This window comes from Motacilla alba, chromosome 6, assembly GCF_015832195.1.
Source record: "Motacilla alba alba isolate MOTALB_02 chromosome 6, Motacilla_alba_V1.0_pri, whole genome shotgun sequence".
Taxonomy (NCBI): Eukaryota; Metazoa; Chordata; class Aves; order Passeriformes; family Motacillidae; genus Motacilla; species Motacilla alba.
In genome coordinates, this window is record NC_052021.1 from 3,596,748 (window position 1) to 3,614,872 (window position 18,125).

The 18,125-nt window shown below is 52.9% G+C and overlaps 1 protein-coding gene across 1 annotated transcript; it reads right to left on the minus strand.

Moving 5' to 3' along the window:
- Positions 1 to 10,169: 10,169 nt before the first annotated feature.
- Positions 10,170 to 17,423, minus strand: LOC119702550 (protein ecdysoneless homolog). The gene is made up of 11 exons (XM_038140815.1): positions 17,177 to 17,423; positions 16,382 to 16,730; positions 15,925 to 16,027; positions 14,792 to 14,920; positions 14,519 to 14,644; positions 13,672 to 13,757; positions 12,810 to 12,916; positions 12,211 to 12,388; positions 11,699 to 11,766; positions 11,401 to 11,621; positions 10,170 to 10,893 (listed from the first exon to the last, which is right to left on the minus strand). The coding sequence occupies exons 1-11, from the start codon at positions 17,415 to 17,417 to the stop codon at positions 10,681 to 10,683; spliced, it is 1,821 nt and encodes a 606-aa protein (XP_037996743.1). The 5' UTR covers positions 17,418 to 17,423; the 3' UTR covers positions 10,170 to 10,680.
- Positions 17,424 to 18,125: the final 702 nt, after the last annotated feature.

Consider the following 18,125-nt stretch of genomic DNA (forward strand, 5'->3'; position numbering starts at 1 on the left):
GAGCCCCATTTTCATCATCTTCAGGTTCAAGCTGAGGGCAAACACCGCTGTGCCTGGTCTGAAAGGGCTTCCCTTGAGAGTAACCTCTCGATGTGCCACTGTAAGAGTTCCATCGAGGGGGAGCCTCCATTTCAAGGGACCTTCACAGATGAAAAAGATGTCCAAAAGCCCCCAGAATGGTCTTTGTTGAGAGAAATTGAAGAGGGAGACTGCATTTCCCCTCATTTTAGGAGGCTAAATTAGGGAGAAATCCCCTTCTGTGAGCATACCTGGGGCTGTGTCTGATTGCCACAGAGCAGAAGCAGCCTTGCCCTCAGCAGCTCACAGCCCTGTCCCACAAGGATGTGCCACAAAAGGGGTGGCAAAGAGCACAGGAGCCTCAGCTCAGGAGAGGCTTTGGACAGAGCCCAGGGATCTCATCCTGGAGCTCTGAAACCACAGGAAACCATGAGCCAGCCCTGGGCCAAGGCCCAGCAGCCCTGCTGGAACAAGAGAAGGGACTCCAGGCTGAGCAGGCAGTGCAGGGAAGGGCTGCAGACAGCCTGTTCAAAGAGATGCACCTGCAGCTGGAGAGCAGAACAGACAGAGCCCACAGGGACACGTGTCTTGTAGACAGTCACACAAAGACATGCCAAAGATTGTGAAAAGCCAGTTATAAACAAGGCAATGGCACCTTATGAACAATGCCTGTTCTAAAAATCAGTGAATCCCCGTGATGGAAGCAATGGATCAGCAGGAACCGCCTCAGGAATTTGGGACAATATTCTTGCAGCATTCATGTGTCCACAGCAGTGAAACTCTGAACAGCTCCAGTGGGTAACAGCATCCTGCAGAACAAGCAGCCACTGTCCTGTGTTAGCTGTGGGAGATAAAACAGAAGAGATCCCAGTGACTGATCCTGTTGGGCAGTGCAGCTCTGACACCTGTGGGAGCTGGGAGAGGATCGAGGGCTCAGCAAACTGTGTCTGCTTCTGTCCAACAGCAGGTGTTTATCAGTGCTTCATCGCTGCTGCTTCAGTTGGACCTGTCTTATCTCTAGAAGAAAATAACTACATCTTGCAATGTAGACAAACATATTTAAACAAAATTAACTTAGGAATTGAAATTAATTGCATTGTAATTCACTGTTACATCATGTGTATTAGAAGTACACTTAAAAGAACCTAAGCTGACCTCTCCAATGCTGAATAAAAATAGATCTTATAGAACTGGAATAGAACATGAAAAGACTCAAAGTGAAGAAGACTGAAACTTGACCCCGTTCAAGCTAAGCGACACTCAGACCTGACAGAAATCGACCTCAATATGAATGACTCTTAACAAAATTGACTCAGTAGAGTAATAAAATATAGCAGTAGTGAGATCTAACTTTGCTTAATCTTAGCAACACTAAAATCATATTCAAATAAAACAGATCTGAACTAATAATCAGTATCCTTAAAACTTCTGGGTACTGCAAAATGTAACTTAGTTCTGCTGCTATTAATACCAAAAGGCACTGAAAATGTGAACAAAGCAACAGTTTCAACATATGTTGAAATACCTGCGTGATGGATTTATTGGAGGGTTTGGAGAAGGGTGACAAGTACCCCATGTTGACCCTATGGAACTTAACATGGAGAAAAACTCATGGCAGCTGCAAATTTTATGGAACCATAAATTTACTAAGACTTTTTAAAGTGCCTTTGTACCAATAGAAGTATCAAGGTAGAATTTCACAAACTATCCAATAAACTGGGAGCTTCTCGAGACTGCATTTCGTGTAATAGCATATGGGAAATGTTATCAGCGTTTCTGTTAAAGGAATTAGATCGTGTTGTGTTGCACGTGATAATGAGGCACTTAATTTACTGCTTTGAATCTCTCCAGTAAAAATTCTCAGAGAAATCGGAGTTCACGAAAAACACAAGATGAACTTTAAAAAGCATTTCCACGCGTTTTTACGGCATTCTAACACAGGGAGCGTGCGGTTTCAGTAAGCAGGGGCAGGCAGAGCCCTTCGGGCAGATGCCCCGGGGTCCAGGGAGGTGGCCCGGGGGCAGCCGGAGCCGCCGCGCCGGGCACAGCCGAGCCCCGGGAGCGGGGAGAGCGCCGGCGGCAGCGAGGGGCGGCTGCGAGCGGGGAAAGCCGAGCTGCGAGCGGCCCGGGGCTCGGGATGGGCCGGGGCGGGGGAGATGGCCGCGCATGGCCCCGAGCCCCCCATGCGAGCCGCGCTTGCGAGCCCCTCCTGTCTGGGCTATGGAGCAGTTGCGGTCAATGTGGCGGTGCCGGAGTCGAGTTGGTCAGGCCGAGACGGCAGCGGCGGCGAGCGGTGCCCTGCCGGCATGCCGGGGCCCGGCGAGGCGGCGGCTCCATCCCAGGTGCGAGCCGCGGTCGGTTGTGCCTCGCTGCGGGCGGAGGGCGCTGCGGTGAGGGGGGGGTCGGGGGCTCTGGTGATTTGCTTGTACCGGGTCCCACCGCTCACAGGTGAGGAAAATAGAATTCACTGCTTAGTGTTTTTGAAAGTTTAATAATAATGACGGTTGTAAGAGTAATAGGATAAAAATGGGATAATATTTCCAGCACTGGGTGCTCCTGGCAAACACCCAAAGAACACATCGGGGCATACAGACAGTGTTAAATTTATACTGTTACATCGCTGAGGTACATGCGTATTAATGTATTTAATGCATTATTCAGACCTTCTTTCAAACTTTCTGATGTAGTCGGAGCTCATTTGGGTGACTTCTTCACTGTATTACCTGCATGCCCCTGGGTGTCAGGTCAATATATTTTATTTCTTCTTGCATCTCCATACTGCTGTTTCACATCCGCTGATGAGATTTTAGTATGTTCTCCTTAATTTTAACAATGTATTCTCAATTGTCCTCCAGTGCTCGGCTTTGTGTCACCGTTATTTTATCTTTTGGACAGGTTGGTCAATGGATGGCCTTACACTATTTTTAGTCACACAAAACCCTTTTTCACATATGATGTCTTGCTCAGGTCTATAACACAGTGCATTCATCACACTATTATTTCCATAAGTGATACACAGATTTATATTCATTAAACTACTGTTTCTCTGAGCAATGCAGTGCATAGTTAAGCTGATTATATTATATTATTCTAAAATCCAGTTAAAAAGGGTTATAATTGATACTATATCTAGATAGTTAGAATGACAAACAACATGCATAGGCTCATACATAAATGTGAAAGCCAGAATTTTCAGGTTATTTTCACACAGGCAGGGAGCCCCAGCGGCCGTGCCGGCGCCCGGGGTGGCCGCGCTGCAAGGCGGCGGGGCAGGGAATGCGGGGCACGATGGTCAGCAGCCCGGGGCTGCTGCTTCTCGGCCCTGGGCAGGCGGACTCCGAGCCGCAGCTGCCCCGGGCCAGCAGCAGGCGGCAGCTCGCAGGCGCTGTCAGCGCCTGTCCCGGCACGGAGCTGGGGCTGCAGCGGCTGCAGAGCCCCAGGGGCCGGGGCTGCGGGCACCGCCGAGCTCCCGGAGGCTGCGCTTGGCTCCGCCGCTGCTGCTGCCGCAACTCTGGGCAGCGGGGACAGCGCAGCCGGAGCTGCCACCGCCCTGCCGAGCCTCGGGCTCCCGCAGGGCCGGCAGCAGCACTGACCGCTCATCGTGTCCCTTGCAGGGTGCCACCAGCGCCGCTGTAAAGCTGCTCCCGAGGCCGAGCTCCCAAAGGCTTTGCCAGTGCTCCTGATGCCGCCGGGGCAAGGTGCTGATTGTTCCTGTCAGAGAGATGTCGGCTGTGAGAAGGAGGAGAGTGAAGTCTGCTCCATTCAAGTTGAGAATGAGCCCCCGCATCTCCAGGACAGACCAGCAGCCGGGGTTCCGCACTTGCCTGAGGCACAAGAAGCCACTCGGCACAAGCAGGGGGATGCCCCTTGTGAGCGTGCAGTGAGTGAAGATGTGGAGAGTGGATTCTGCAGCAGGGATGGGAGTGTGAGGGAGCCCCTGGCTGCCCAGGGCACATCAGCAACCGGCAACAAACACAAAAGGGACCTCAGAAGATTCCTGGGTGAGTGCAGGGCCACCCCTGTGGCCTCTAGGGAGGGGCCAGTGTCCCCTCCCCAGGGCAGGGCTGGCAGGTGTGTGGCTGTTTCCCGAGGTGTTGACGAGGCCTGGTGCTCTGCTGGGCCCCATCAGTGGCTGGCAGCAAGAGCCCCAGCTGCCCCCAAGGCTGTGCAGCTCTCCTGCTGCAGCCTGTGCCCACAGCTGTGTCCCTGGCTGTGGCCAGAGCTGTGTCCCTGGCCGTGCCCAGGCTCTGGGCTCTCTGGCTGCCAGCTGAGCGAGGGCCACACTGGCTGAGGGCTCCCTGCTGTGCTCCCTGGGCAGGGGCTGAGCAGATTGCAGGGCCGGCTCTGCTTCTGGCAGCCAGCAGCTCTTTCCTGCTCCAGGTGAACGGCTCAGGCGCCATCCCGAGGGCACGGCGCTGCTGATCCTGCTGCTGCTTCTGCTGCTGCTGGCTCTGCTGGTGGCCTTGGCTGTGCTGGCAGGTAAGGCAGGGGCAGCAGCCTGGGCCCAGCCCCTCGGGGCAGAGCGGGCTCCCTGCTCCCTGCAGAGGGCAATGCTCAGACCTTCTCCTCTTGCCCCTGCAGCTCCGCAGGCTCCAGTGACAGCGGCCACTCCACAGTGTGTTCTGGGCTGTCCCTTTGACTGGGTTGGGCACAATGGGATCTGCTACGGCTTCTCAAGGGATTACGGCACCTGGGAGCAGGGTCAGGAACGCTGCTCCGAGCTGAACGCCTCCCTGGCCATTGCCAAGGATGAATGGGCCATGGTGAGTGAGGGGCTGCGGGCGGTGCGGGCTGGCTGAGGGCAGCCTGGGGGTGCTCCTGGGCCGGGCTCGAGGCTCGTAGGGCTGGGGGTGCAGCCCCGGGCCGGGGCCTTGCAGGGAAGGAGCCCCGGCGTGCGGGGGCAGCCCCGGGCACGTGTCCCCCCGAGGGGCCGGGGCAGCTGCCACTCCTCTCTCCCGGGCAGGATTTGCTCTTCCGCCTCCGCGGGGAACGGCGATTACTGGCTCGGGCTGCGCAGACGGGGCCAGCGCCTGCACTGGGGGGACGGCAGCAGCTACAGCTCCTGGTGAGTGCCGGGGAGCCGGGCAGGGCCTGGCCGGACAAGGGCACAAGGTGTTCCCCTGGCAGCCAGCGCTGCCTCTGCTCCTCCCTGCAGGGTTCCTGTCTTTGGCGATGCCGAGTGCGCGTACCTGGCTGACGAGGAATTCAGGAGTGGGAACTGCTCAAATCCGCGGCCGTATGTCTGCAGCAAGGCCCAAGCTCCCCTGTGACGGGGGCTGCAGAAAGGACCTTCTCCACGCTGGGCAGTGCCAGCTTCCCCTCTCAGCGCAGCCCAGGGCTGTCCTTCCTCAGCTGCACCCTGTGCCTTGCACTGCCTCTCAGGGTCACCTCAGTGCCTGTCCATCCCCAGAGCCAGCGCTGGGCTGGGGCTGCAAAGGAAACGTCTCTGCAATCCATCCTGCCACCCATGCTGCCTGCAGGGAGTGCAGTGCCCTCATCACACGAGCTGAGATGGGAAATCCAAATCGATCTGGCCTCTTGGAAATCATCACAAACTGGCCTGAGTGTGACACTTTTGCACTTTTCTTGAATAGGAAGAGGAGCAGCTGACACGTGCTGAGCAGCATTCCCACTTCTGGCATCAGGCACCTGCCTGTGAAGAAGGCTCTGTCAGCTGCTGGCTCTGTCTTTCTCTCTCTCAGCTTTGGAGGAGGACGGTCAGAGCGGCTGCCTGGGGCAGGGAATTCGCTGTGGACTGCATTTGTGTTCTGTTTGGGGTTAATGCTCTGCTTGGTGGTGTTTGTTTGCTTTGTTTGCTTTTGTACATAGTTGTAAAGAAGTTTTATTGTATTCTCACATCTTTGCCTTAGAGCCCCTTAATTTCAGAATTATAATAACTCAGAGGGAAGGGCTTTACATTTTCCACTGCAAGGGAGGCTCCTGCCTTCCTTAGCAGATCCCTGTCTTTCCAAGGAAACAACCCCATCCCTCCATGCCACTGTGTGGGGAGGAGGGAGGGAGGGAACTGGGGACAAAGTGAAGCCCAGGAAGGAGAGAAGAGTGTGGGGAATGTCTGTTTTTAGGATTTGGCAGCCTACTGATTGCCTTGCTCTGGATTGTTTGATAATAAATTCAGTCAGTTTCCCCAGTCCGGGCCTGTTCTGCCCAGGATGGGTGAGAGATCTCTGGCTGCCTTTCTTGAGAGCCCCGAGCCTTTGCTGCTGTGTTCTGTTGCCTGCCCCGGGGCAGCAGGAGAGGCACAGAGCGCTTCTGCTGGCCCCGGGCACCTGGCCCGGCCCAGCCCAAGAATCCCTGCCATCATTCCCTGCACCATTCCCGGCCCCACGGCGGCTCCGGCTCCGCGGGCAGGCGGCTCCAGGAGCTCCGAGTGGGCAAAATGGGAGCGAGGGAGAGGAGGCAGCTGCTGCCAGCGGGTGAAATGTCTTTGCTGCCGGCTGGCAGGGAGAGGAGCAGGGAGAAAGTGGTGCCAAGGAAAGGGCAGAGAAAGAGGGACAAGGCTGGAGCGGTGGAAGGCGGCGGGGATGGCCATGGGGCAGGCGGGCATTTTGCTTTCCAGCTCTGTGGGAGGAAACCAGGAGCTGTCAAATCCCTTCAGGAAAAGAGGGGAGAAATAGCAGGTGGTGGAAATCGCTGACAATTGGGATTCATTTGATCTGCCTGACCTGCAAAGCTGACAGACCCTGAGCTCTGCCAGCGTTGTGATGTGTCTTGCCCTGCCCCTCCCCTGGCTGCAGCAGCGCCTCTGGACACGGCCCCGGGTCTCTGAAGGAGCTGCCCCGAGGGGCCATGGGGGCAGTGCTGGTTAAGAAGTGAGCCATGGAAAAGGGTGGGAAGTGTGAAGGGAATAAAATAGAATGGTCTAAGGAAAAACGGTAACAGAACTGCCCCAGGAATGGCCACCGACCGCTGTCACCAAAAGAGCTGCACTGAGGGACGGCCACACGATTCCCTTTCCACACGGAACTGGTGGGACTTGCCTTCTCCTTTCTTAATAACCACCAGTGGCATTTCCAAGGCCAGCAGGTACACGCAGAGGTCCAGAATCATCAGTGAGAAAACTGGGGCTGGCCTCAGGTGTGACAAACATGAGGAGGAGCACAGCAGCAGAAATACAGATTTCCCAGCTCCCTCCCAGGGAGAACAGTACCAGCACAGGGACAGACAATGCTGATCCAACATCCTTTCCCACTGGTCCCTGTGCTCAGCTGCAGGTAGCAGCCTTTAGATAGTGCTCTTCAATGTTTTCACCCCTGGAAATACTGCAGAGGGACACAGAAGATTTACGAGCATATTAAAAAGAAGCTGAAAGACCAGGAAGGATGACATTTGGGATAGGGACAGAAGCAAATTCACACCTCATCTGACAGTTAAATATGGCTGCTGTGAGTATGCAGCAGGGAGGACAGCTAGATTAAACTAGAATATATTCCAAAACTCTTTGGCCTTGTCACTGCAGCTAAGGTTAATAACCCTCAGCAATTAAAAAAAAAAGGAAATCTGGCCTGAACTAATGTGGATCATCATCCCTGCAGCCACTGGGTATCATGACTCCTTTTCCCCACCAAGCTACAAAGGCTTTCCTGGAAATCTCTGCTCTTCTGTTTCCCACCTGTAACAGTGCTCAAGTGGCCTGTGTGATCCCTCTGAGTGAACTGAGCTTTACCTTCACACCAGCTCTGCTCTTCACTTCCCAGCCTCGTGCCCTGGGCAATTCCCATCTGGGAGCGTTGGCCTGCAGGAGGAGAGGCTCTGCTCCAAACACCCACACTCTGCAGCAGTACCCCACGATGGGATTTCTCCTGCCTGGACTGATCCCTTTGCTCCTCAGCTACAGCTGGAGCCCCGAAACCTGGCAGCTGCTGAGGACCCTTTGCCATGGCACGGCCCCACACAGCTGCCTGCCAGCCTGGCAGCACAGTGGGCACACGTTCCCAGCCCTGGCGTTGTTTCCATCCCGCTGCAAGGAGCCCAGCTGCTCCCCAGTGTTCCTGCAGGAATCCAGGCCCAGCTGGCTGTGGGCTTTGCAGGGGCTCTCCTGGGGCTACGTGGGGCTGGCTGTGGGATTTGGGAGGGGGCCTGAGGTGTGGGGGTGTCTCTGGGAGTCCCGTTCTTTATCCCTCACATTTCCCATCCTTCTTCTGCTCATGCTTTGCACCCTTTTCTCCTCACCTTTCTAGAGCTTTCCTGCTTCTTACACATCACTTTTCACCATTATGCCACCTCCATTTTTTAACTCTTCCCCCCTTTTTTCCCCCTTTTTTTGTCTCATTTGTTCCTGTTTTTTTCTGCCCTTCCCCCCCATTTTTTGCTGCCTTTTTTCCCCACGTTTTTCCCTTTTTATCTTCTGCCATTTTTAGCCTCCTGTTTTTGCTACCTTTTTTTCTTTTCTCACCCTTTTTCTACCAACTTTTCCCCCACCCTTTTTCTGTTGCTTTTTTTTTTGCCACCTTTTCTTTCCAGCTCTTTTTTTTGCCCCTCAATATAAACCCCTTTTATGTTGCAGTATTTTTTTGCCACCCTTTCTTTCCAGCCCTTTTTTTTGTTGCTTTTTTTTTTTTGCCACCTTTTCTTTCCACCCTCCTTTTTGCCCCTCAATATAAATCCCTCAAATGATGGAAGCAGTGGGGGTTTCTACCAGTTCAAGCCCTAAAACATAAGGCACAACAGAAGTTCCTTGTCAATTTAAACTGAAAGATGATGAAAATTGAAGGCTTGCTCTCATTTCAAACCAATAAAATCCCATCATACAGGGTGTTCCCTGATGTGTTTCAGCAAGAGAATGGGGATTCCCCATCCACTGATAGCCCTGAAAGGATGGCAAGGCAGGGCTTCTTTCAATTGATACCCTTGCTAGTGCAGGTGAATGGGGATTCCCCCAGTTTAAACACAGACAAGAAGGGAAAATTCACCAGTTAAACAACTTCAGAATACACTTGGACAGAAATCCATCGAAAGGGAACCACACCCCACCACTTGTCTTCCCTAATTCCTTCCAGCAGGCTTCCTTCACTAAAAACACTCTCAGAATCAAAAGCGGAGCTGCCTCGTGTGTTACCTCAGAGCAGTGGAAGGGGCAGCATGGAAATGCTTCTTCTGCCATGGCAAACTCTCCTGGGAGCTCTTCCAGAGCCTTGAAGGGCTCCACTGTGGAGCTGCTGAACAAATGGAAACAGCTGGGATGAGCAGAGCCCCAGAGAAATCCCAGCCCCACTGATGGAAAAGTCAGATTATCCAAGCAGCAACATCAGCTGGAGTGTTTGCAAAGGAGCAGCTTTGTTCTGAACCTCAGCCTGGGAGTGCTCCTCATGCACTGAGGGAGTCCTTCCATCCATTTGGACCTTTTGCACAGCACAGGCCACACAGCATTAAATGTGATCATGTTCCTAAAGTCAACTATTTTTAAAAGGATCTAAACCTGATCTAACTCCTCATCAGTGGAGAATTTGATGTATTTCCAGTGTTAATCACCTTCCCTGGTCAAGCACCAACCCTTCCCAAGGCTCAGCACCTCTGGTTTCCACACTAACTGCTCATTATCCTGGTCTAAATTAAAACACCTCTGCTAACCCCATTTCCCACCACAGATTTGTCTGAGTCTCTCACCTCTCAGCAGTCCAATTGCCTTGAAATTTGGCAGAACCTTCTTCACACTTCCCAGCTCTTGCTGTCCATCTCTAATCCCTGTCCAACCTGCCAGCGCTCTCCCTGAACTGCTGACAAAGGGAATTACACAACATCAGCGGAGGACAACTGACCAACTGCTGAATGAGAAAGAATAAAGAGAAATTAGGAAGCTGATTTGGACCTGCATTGCACTGCATTGCTGGTGTCTGTGCATCAGGAATTTATAAGTATTTTATTTCAAATTTATCTTGTTGAAACTAAAGTTGTCATATCTAAAATAGATTTCTCATTCCACATGAAAGCAACACGCTGCATGCCTTCCAGCCACATTTTCACTGAAAAAACCCCAAACTCTTCAGCCTGGGCTCACACACAGCTACTGCTGGCTTGATACCAACATTCAGCAATAATGGAATTCAGTCAGAAAATGAACAATTACAAAAATACTTGCACTCCAAGAACTGATATTTCACTGAAGACATTATACATACCTTCAAAAGCAGTTCAGTACTCAAGCTGTATTTCTGTTTTTATTGAAATAAATTTAAAAACTACTTCTGGCCAATATTTACACGTTTGATGCAATTACTCTTCCTGCAATGGGGTATTTCCCCACGTGCCCCTGAAGGCAGCAGCATTTCCAGAACAAGAACTGCTTCCCAGATATTGAACCCACTTAGCAATGGGTCAAAGGACATTTGAGAAATGTGGCAAGGTGGATCACTGATTGGGAAAATGGAAGAGAGGTTTGGTAAGAAAAGAAAAGCTCATTTCAGTCATTCATTCAACATCATTTTTCAGTTGTCTGAAACTGTGTCAGCACTGGGAAAATCTCATTTCCACCCAAGACAGTGTCCAAACAGAAGCTGCTGCAGGTCAATTCACTCTGCTGAAGTGACACATAATGAACAGAACGCTCTGAATTAAAACCTCTGGCCTCTCCTTCCACATGCTGCTCGTGTGCCTGTGCTCATCTCCCCACCAGCCATGCCTTGCCCAAAGCTCTCCCTGTGTTGCTCAGCTGCCCGTGAGCTCTGTGCTCTCAGGTAAATCCAGCCCCAGGCTCTGTAAAATGTTCGAGGTGGGTCCTGCCAGGCCAGCCTGGGCACTGTAGGACTCGAGCAGGTTTGCCACCAGGTTCATGTCCACATCCACGGGGGCCAGCTCAGCAGCCTCAGCTCCACAATCAGGGCCAGCACTCTCAGATGTGGCTGCTCCAACAGAACCTGCCTGCAGAGAGTACAAAGAGAAAGGTTTATCAAAGTGCATGAGCAGATTTAAGGGGAAAAAAGGCAAACCACAGGAGAAAAGAAACAACAATGCTGCAGCCAACAATTCCAGAACACTCCTGAGTCTTGACAGACAGGAATTCAGCCACCAAAAGCTCATGCCAGCTGAAAATCACCACTGTCCATTACCCAGATTGAGTTCCAAGGACAGAAAGTGTTACCCAGTCCTGGCTCAGACTCCTATGGGATTAAACTACTACAGGAACTCACAGGTGAAGCTGCAGCTGCCTGCCCCACTACTGAAACCAGGGAAATGGAACTAAGCCCTGGAAAAGATGGGCAAATCCCAGCTTAGCTAAGCTTTAGTTTATAAAAAACGTTCGATGGTGCAGGTCCAGCACGCTTTGCTTGCACGTGGAAGGTTCTGATGGCATTGCTCAGAATGGCCACCTGCAGCAATTTCCTGCTTGCAAATTACTGCTGCAAAGCAGAGCTCAGGCACACTCACCCCTCTCCTGTGGCCGCTGAAACTTTTCCCAACGTTGGTCTGGGCCAGCTCACGGTCCATCTCCTTCATGTACGCCTTGAGACTGCCCACCAGCTGCTCAGGAGGCACCTTCTGCTCCTGCCTTTGATTGCCAGCATCCAGGTCTTCATCATCCTCATCTGAGAAGCCAAACTCCTCCTCTTCATCCAGATCATCAGAATCCAGCTGCTCCGAGTCTGCCCCTGGACATTACTTTGTGTCAGTACAACAGCAAAGAAATCAGTGCTGGGATTGGTTTCAAATAAAGAAGCAATCTCACCTAAAATTCTGTCCAGGGCTTTTGTGAAAGAATCCACATCAAAGGTAACATGGGATTCATCAGATGACCTGAAATAGAAAAATAGACTTTTAAGAAATGAAGCTTGTATGGTTGCACAAGCCTGACACAGGCACAAGCCATACTGATTTCTCTCAAGCCAGGACTGAAGTTGGAACATTTGAATTTAGAAGTCCTCAGACATTGGAAGCCTGTATGCATTAGACATGAAACACTGAGTGGAAGAATCCTTGGCATAAAAGAGAAAAATTCTGCAGACCACAAAAGCAAAGTGAGTGACAGAGAGCAGCTCAGCTTGCAGCACTGAGCCTGCACCGGTGTCAGAGTGGAACCCAGCTGATTTAAAGCCAGTTCATGTTCACTGCTCTGGCTCTGCTTCAGGCCCTGCTCAGCACAGCTCCTTCCAACTCTGATTCTCTGCATCCCAGGATCAGCCCCAGGGCTGCAGCAGAGTGCAACATCCTACACCAGACCCACACTCCCCGTGCTCCTACCACGGCATTTCTGCTCCTTCGTGCGTGGACACTTTGGACACAAAAGCCTTCATGCTCTCAGCAACGGTTTCCAAGTCATATTTTTGCTCTTCCTCATCTGTGGAAGGAAGGGACTCATTTCTTGCCTCCTTCAGCACCTGATCCAGAGCATCTGGTGTAATATCCAGCCAGCTGTCGTCTGAAAGAACACAGGACAGAGCTGTTACTCTGCACAAGCCTGCTGGCCCCCAGGGCCCAAACCAGCTGACTGAAGGACTGCAACCATCCTGCAGCTCAGTCCTGCAGTGAAGGTTTTGTGCTGATCCTGGGTCACACACAGCAAAAGGCAGAAGAGGCTGAGAAGAACAAAGTGGAGATTTCTTCTCACTACTTGAAAACTCAGCTTTGCAGAGCTCAAACTAAGAGAGACCATTCTGGTCACTGAGAGGCCTTTGGCCACTAAGTGGAGGAAGAAAGGCTTTCTCTAAATTGGGAGAGCCAATCCTGTGTTGAGTCTTAATGAAGGCTGGATTTGCTGTCCCTTCACAGCTGTCAGCATTCCCCCTCTCCCCCTGCAAATAATCATCTGCAATAGGAATAATTCCACCCAGCCAGCTCACCATCCTCTGGAGGAAGACAAGCTGCTTCTCTCTCAAATTCCTTCAGATCAATGGGGGTTGTCTCTAGTAGTGTCAGGATTTCATCACCTGGGCTCACTTCATCACAGCTAGAAGAAAAAATTCCATTCACTGGAATGGATTCAATGGGATCACGTGCTCTGCATTCAGGTTTTCACTTGAATTCTTCCTTTGTCCTTCTGTGCAAACACAGAAGGCAAAAAGGGAAATGCACCTGGGGGAAGTACCAGAGCACTACCCAGAGTATTGGCCAAACCAGGACACAGTCAGTCCCTGCAATTCCCAGCTGATGGCTCCAAAGCCACTGGTCATGGCCCTTTTCCTTTACATTCCATTTGCCTTGGTAAATACTAAGATGGCCAGATCCCAAACAGCACAGACTGGAAAGTCAAAACACTAACAGTCAGGATATTATGAGATGACAAAGCCTCAGACATTTCTGTAGGGATTTATTTTCTGGATTTGATCTTCCAGACAAATCCACAGCCAGCTCCTTGAGCAAAGGAGGCAGATTACCCTGTATTCATTATTCCCTGGGACTGCTTTTCAATGACACTTCTATACACTTTGTACAGTCAAGCAAGCAAATAATGCTTTGCAGCCCCCACTTGGAATCCACTTGGAAGAGCTCAGCATTTCACTAAACCAAGATCAAGAGTTACTCAAGCCAGAACTGCTCCCAGAGGAGTATTCCAGAGGAATCAGTACTTGTATGTCCTGGCCACAGCTCCCCTGTTAAATGTGCCATGGAGAAAAGGGTGCAGGTGTTTGTAGCGAGGATTTCAAAGGTCAGCCAAAGGATTTGTAGGGTCTGTGACACTCATGAATGTCAAGCAGCTCTCACCTTTCTGGCACAGCAACACATTGCTGGAAGTGATCTTCTGCCATGTGCAACAGTTCCAGGTACTTGGCTGAGCCTTCCATTTCTCCCTATTAATGCAAGCCACAGGCATGAGCCCAAACAATTCTCCCTGCCCTTCCTCTTCACAGGCAGGCTTCCCAAGGATGACTGTTGGACACACAGAAATGCTGAGAGAACCAGAACAAGCAAAACCTCTTTGCCATGTGCACCTGGAACTCAGTGCAGCAAAGGGGCATCCCTACATTTGAGTATATTAAAGTGTATTAACATAAGAATCTCAGTAAAGTTGTCCAATTTTATATCCTTCACGTAAGTACTCAATTTATGTCCAATTTATCAACTTCAAAGAAATAGTCAAAGGCATCTTAAAAAAAAACCCCACAAAACGTCACCAAAACCCCCAGAACTCACAAAAACCACACACACACAAAAACTACACTTGCATGGGCCCAAACAGGCCTATGGTGTTATGTATGGACCTTGAAGAACATTTGATTCTAGAGGGGTGGAAAGGAAATGGAAGCCAGTGAAATCAGTTACACCTCACACAATCACATCTGGTGGTTTTCTTCACTCCAGTGTATTCCTCCCCTTGCTCTAGATGAATGCATCAATCCCCACATCTCGCTTTTTCATTTTTAATTTCCAAAACAACTTACTTTCAAAGGGGAACAAACTGCACATGTCCCCTTTAAAGACACTGATTCATTTTACACAGAGATAAGGATTCAGGCTCTTGCCCCGCTGCAACTCCTCACACAGGTTCAAGGGTGAAAATGTATTTTCCCTGGCATGGTTAAAAGCCACAGGCACACAAATGATCACAGACCTTGAAATAATCCTTCTCCTTCAAGCTCCTGAGGAACCTCTCCCACAGAGGACCGCTTAACACGTTTCTCCTGGCATCAGGAGCTACTTTACTGCTCTTGGAGCACAACATTTCAAAGCCATGAGCCTGCAATAAAAGATGCAACAACAACAAGAGGTTCTCAAGGTGTGACAGACTTTGCCCACACTTCTCTGGACAAGCAGGCAACTTCCAGACAAGGACTCATTCCCTGCACATGCACGAACCAAGTCCAAAATGCACCAAAACCATTACCAGCTTCATGCCCAGCTCGTGGGCTCTGTACTGAGGGTGAGATGGGGCGGGCAGGGTGTATCCACTGCGTCTCTCTGGGACAAACTGCTGCTGCACCAGCTGGGCATATAAACACCGAGTGAACGTCACCTGAAACAGCAGAGCAGAAACAAACACTCCCTGCAGCGTGGCTGCGCTGGCACAGGCACCAAACTCCCTCCAGGCTCAGCAGAGTGTGCTTGAAGGCACCCAGATGACAGGCAGGACCTGACACTGCACTCAAAGTATATCCTAGATACATTTCTCTGTAAATTCCTTTCCGGACCTCACAAAGTTTGTTCCAAATTTAAATCCCCAAGTGAATCTAAACGTTTGTCGTTCTAAACACATTAGGAAAAATCCTTGATACCCAGCAAAATTCCTATTTTAACTGCAACAAGTTCCATCAAAGAGATCTTGTTTCCTTAACAACAATAATTGTTACACGTTTCTCTTCAACCAGAGAAGTGCTTCAGGAGAACCAGCATAACCCAACTGCTTCAGAGCATCCCGGGATTAACAAGCATTATTTCAGGTGCCACATGCGACCTCTGCTGGTTCCTGATGCTAAGAAAAGCCCTGAGTGCAATGTTCTCAACTCCCTCACTCTGTCTGCTCCCTCAAACAGAAGGGAAATACGAGCCTGACACTCCAGGTACACACTTGCAATCGATTCTGGTGTTGTGTTCCAGCCCTTTGAAGAATCTCAGAGTAGGGGGAAAATAACCAAATGAATGATCTCCATTTCAATCCACTGCCATTAGCAGCCATCCATATCCAGGTGAAGGTGTCTGCTCATTATTTCACCTGTACCAGACAAAGCCTGTGTCCTTACAGAGACAGACACACTCCAGCCCTGAGCATTCCCTGCTCTGAGGGCAGCAAATCCTCTGCCCTAAACACTCCACAATATGGTAACAAACAAAAGGTAATCCAAGTGGTTCTAGCAGAGCTTGAAAGCTCGGGTGGAGACAGGAGTGCTCCTGAAGGGAGCAACAGCAAGGGACAGGCAGCACTCTGGGTTTTCAGAGGCAGTCAGACACCTTGCCTAGAGGTGCAAGAGAAAACTCCAGCTGCTACATGAAAGCCCACTGTGGCCCCCTTGCCAAGTGTACACAAGTTTTACTCAGCCTGTTTTCACTGTTCTCAGGATTCAGCCACTTGGGGAGAAAATCAGCTGCTTCTATCAAGAGAAACTCTCCAGCGTTGTCATCAATGCTGGCCAAGGAGAAATTGGAAATTTAGCAGGAAAAGCCTTGCAGAGCACAACAGCACACTTCTGAATCCATGTCTGGTGGAGTTTTTTTACTATTGATTAACCCACAGAAAGTCTAAGGTTAGATGGGAACTTAAAGATCAACACCTGGTTCCAACCCCCTGCCACAGCCAGGCAAACCTTCCACTAGCCCAGGCTGCTCCAAGCCCCATCCAACCTGCCCTTGGACACTTCCCAGGTGTACGGCATGGGGAAACACCTCCAAGGACGGGCAATGTTAAGACAGGACCTTCAGAGCCCAGGCACTGCCCCTCGGCAGCCCTCCCAGCAAAGCAGCTCAGCAGGACCCGCCTCACCTGGCTGCCAGCCCCGGGAACTCCCTGCTGATCTCCCGGAGCAGATACACGATGAACCACTCATCCTCCACGTTATCCCCGAACACCGTGGTGCCGCCCAAGTGCGCCGGGGTGTCGCCTGGACGGGGCAGAGAGAGGAGAGGCGGCTCAGCAGCGCCATGCACAGGAACAGATTGTCCGCACGGGCTGCGGAGTCTCCCTCCCTGCGGATATCCCAGACCCTGCTGCTGCCACAATCCTGTGTGCTGTGCTCGGGGATGGCCCCGCTGCAGCAGGGAGGGGGCACCAGATGCCTCACTGGCTGAACCCGTGCTGTGACACCGAGAGTCTGCGGAGCCGCCGGGTGCCCCTCACACGCCCCGGCTCCCCTCACACGCCCCGGCTCCCCTCACACGCCCCGGCTCCCCTCACACGCTCCCGGCTCCCCTCACACGCCCCGGTTCGAGCGCGACGGATCCCCCTCACACGCCCCCAGGTTCCCGGCCGCCGGATCCCCCCCACACGACCTCGGTTTTCCCTCACGGGTTCCGGTTCGAGCCCGCCGGACGCGGCCCCCTCACACACCCCCGGTTCCTGGTCGCCGATTCTCCCCCACAAGCCCTCAGTTCCGGCAGTCTGGCCCCACTCACACTCTCCCGGTTCCCCTCACACGCTCCCAGTTCCCCTCACACTCTCCCGGTTCCCGGCCGCCGGGTTCCCCTCACACCCCCGCCCCCGGCTCCCCTCACACGCTCCCGGCTCCCCCTCACACGCTCCCGGCTCCCCCTCACACGCTCCCGGCTCCCCTCACCGTGCCCCGCTCCGGGTGCTCCTCCCGCCGTGCCTCCCGGCCCGTTCCCGGCTCCCCGCGGCGCGGCACGGAGCGCAGGCGGAGCGGCTGCCGCTGCCACACGCAGGCGGCCAGGAGCGGGGCGGAGCGGCCCAGGGCCAGCTCAGCGCAGCGCCGCAGCAGCGCCTCGCCGCCCGGGCCCGCCGCCGCCAACAGGCGGGAGCGCAGCGCGTCCTCGGGCAGCGCCGGCCGCCGCAGCGCCTCCATCGCGCCGGGGCCGCGCTCCGCCCCGGGGAGGAGCGGCGCGATGGCGGCGGCGGCGCCGCGCTCTCTGCCGGGAGCGCTGCGAGTGCACGGGCAGCGACCACAGCGCCTGTGCCGGCGGCGGTAGAATTCAGTGCCAGCCTTTGAGAAAGCACTTCAACACCTTTTTAAGGCATTCTAAAACACGGTGCGAGAGGTTTCAATAATCAGGGGCAGTCAGACACCTTCCGGCAGATGCCGGGCTGTTCCACTCGCCCCAGCTCGGGGAGCCAGAGATGGGCAGTGAGGTCGCCCGGGGGCAAGCGGAGCCTCCGTGCCGCGCCGGCAAAGCCGAGCCCCCGGGAGCGGGGAAAGCGCAGGCGGCAGCGAGGGGTGGCTGCAAACGGGGAAAACCGAGCTGCAAACACAAGGCTCGGGATGAGCCGGGGCAGCCCCGCGTGTGCAGTTCTGACACCAACAGTACGTTTCCATTGCGCTCAGCCAAGCGAAAGGGGCTTGGGCTCACATCCCGCAGTCCGGGCTGGCAGCGCCGCGAGACGCCAGAACGGTGAAGGAACCGATCCCGGAGAAGATGCCGGGGAGAGGGGACCACGGCGGAACCGGGGACCAAAACTGCGGAGCCACCGAGCCGCGATCGGCTGCGCTCCCGCCCGCTGAATGATCGATTCGGCCGGAAGCTGAGACACGCCACGAGGGTTCAAACCTGCGGCG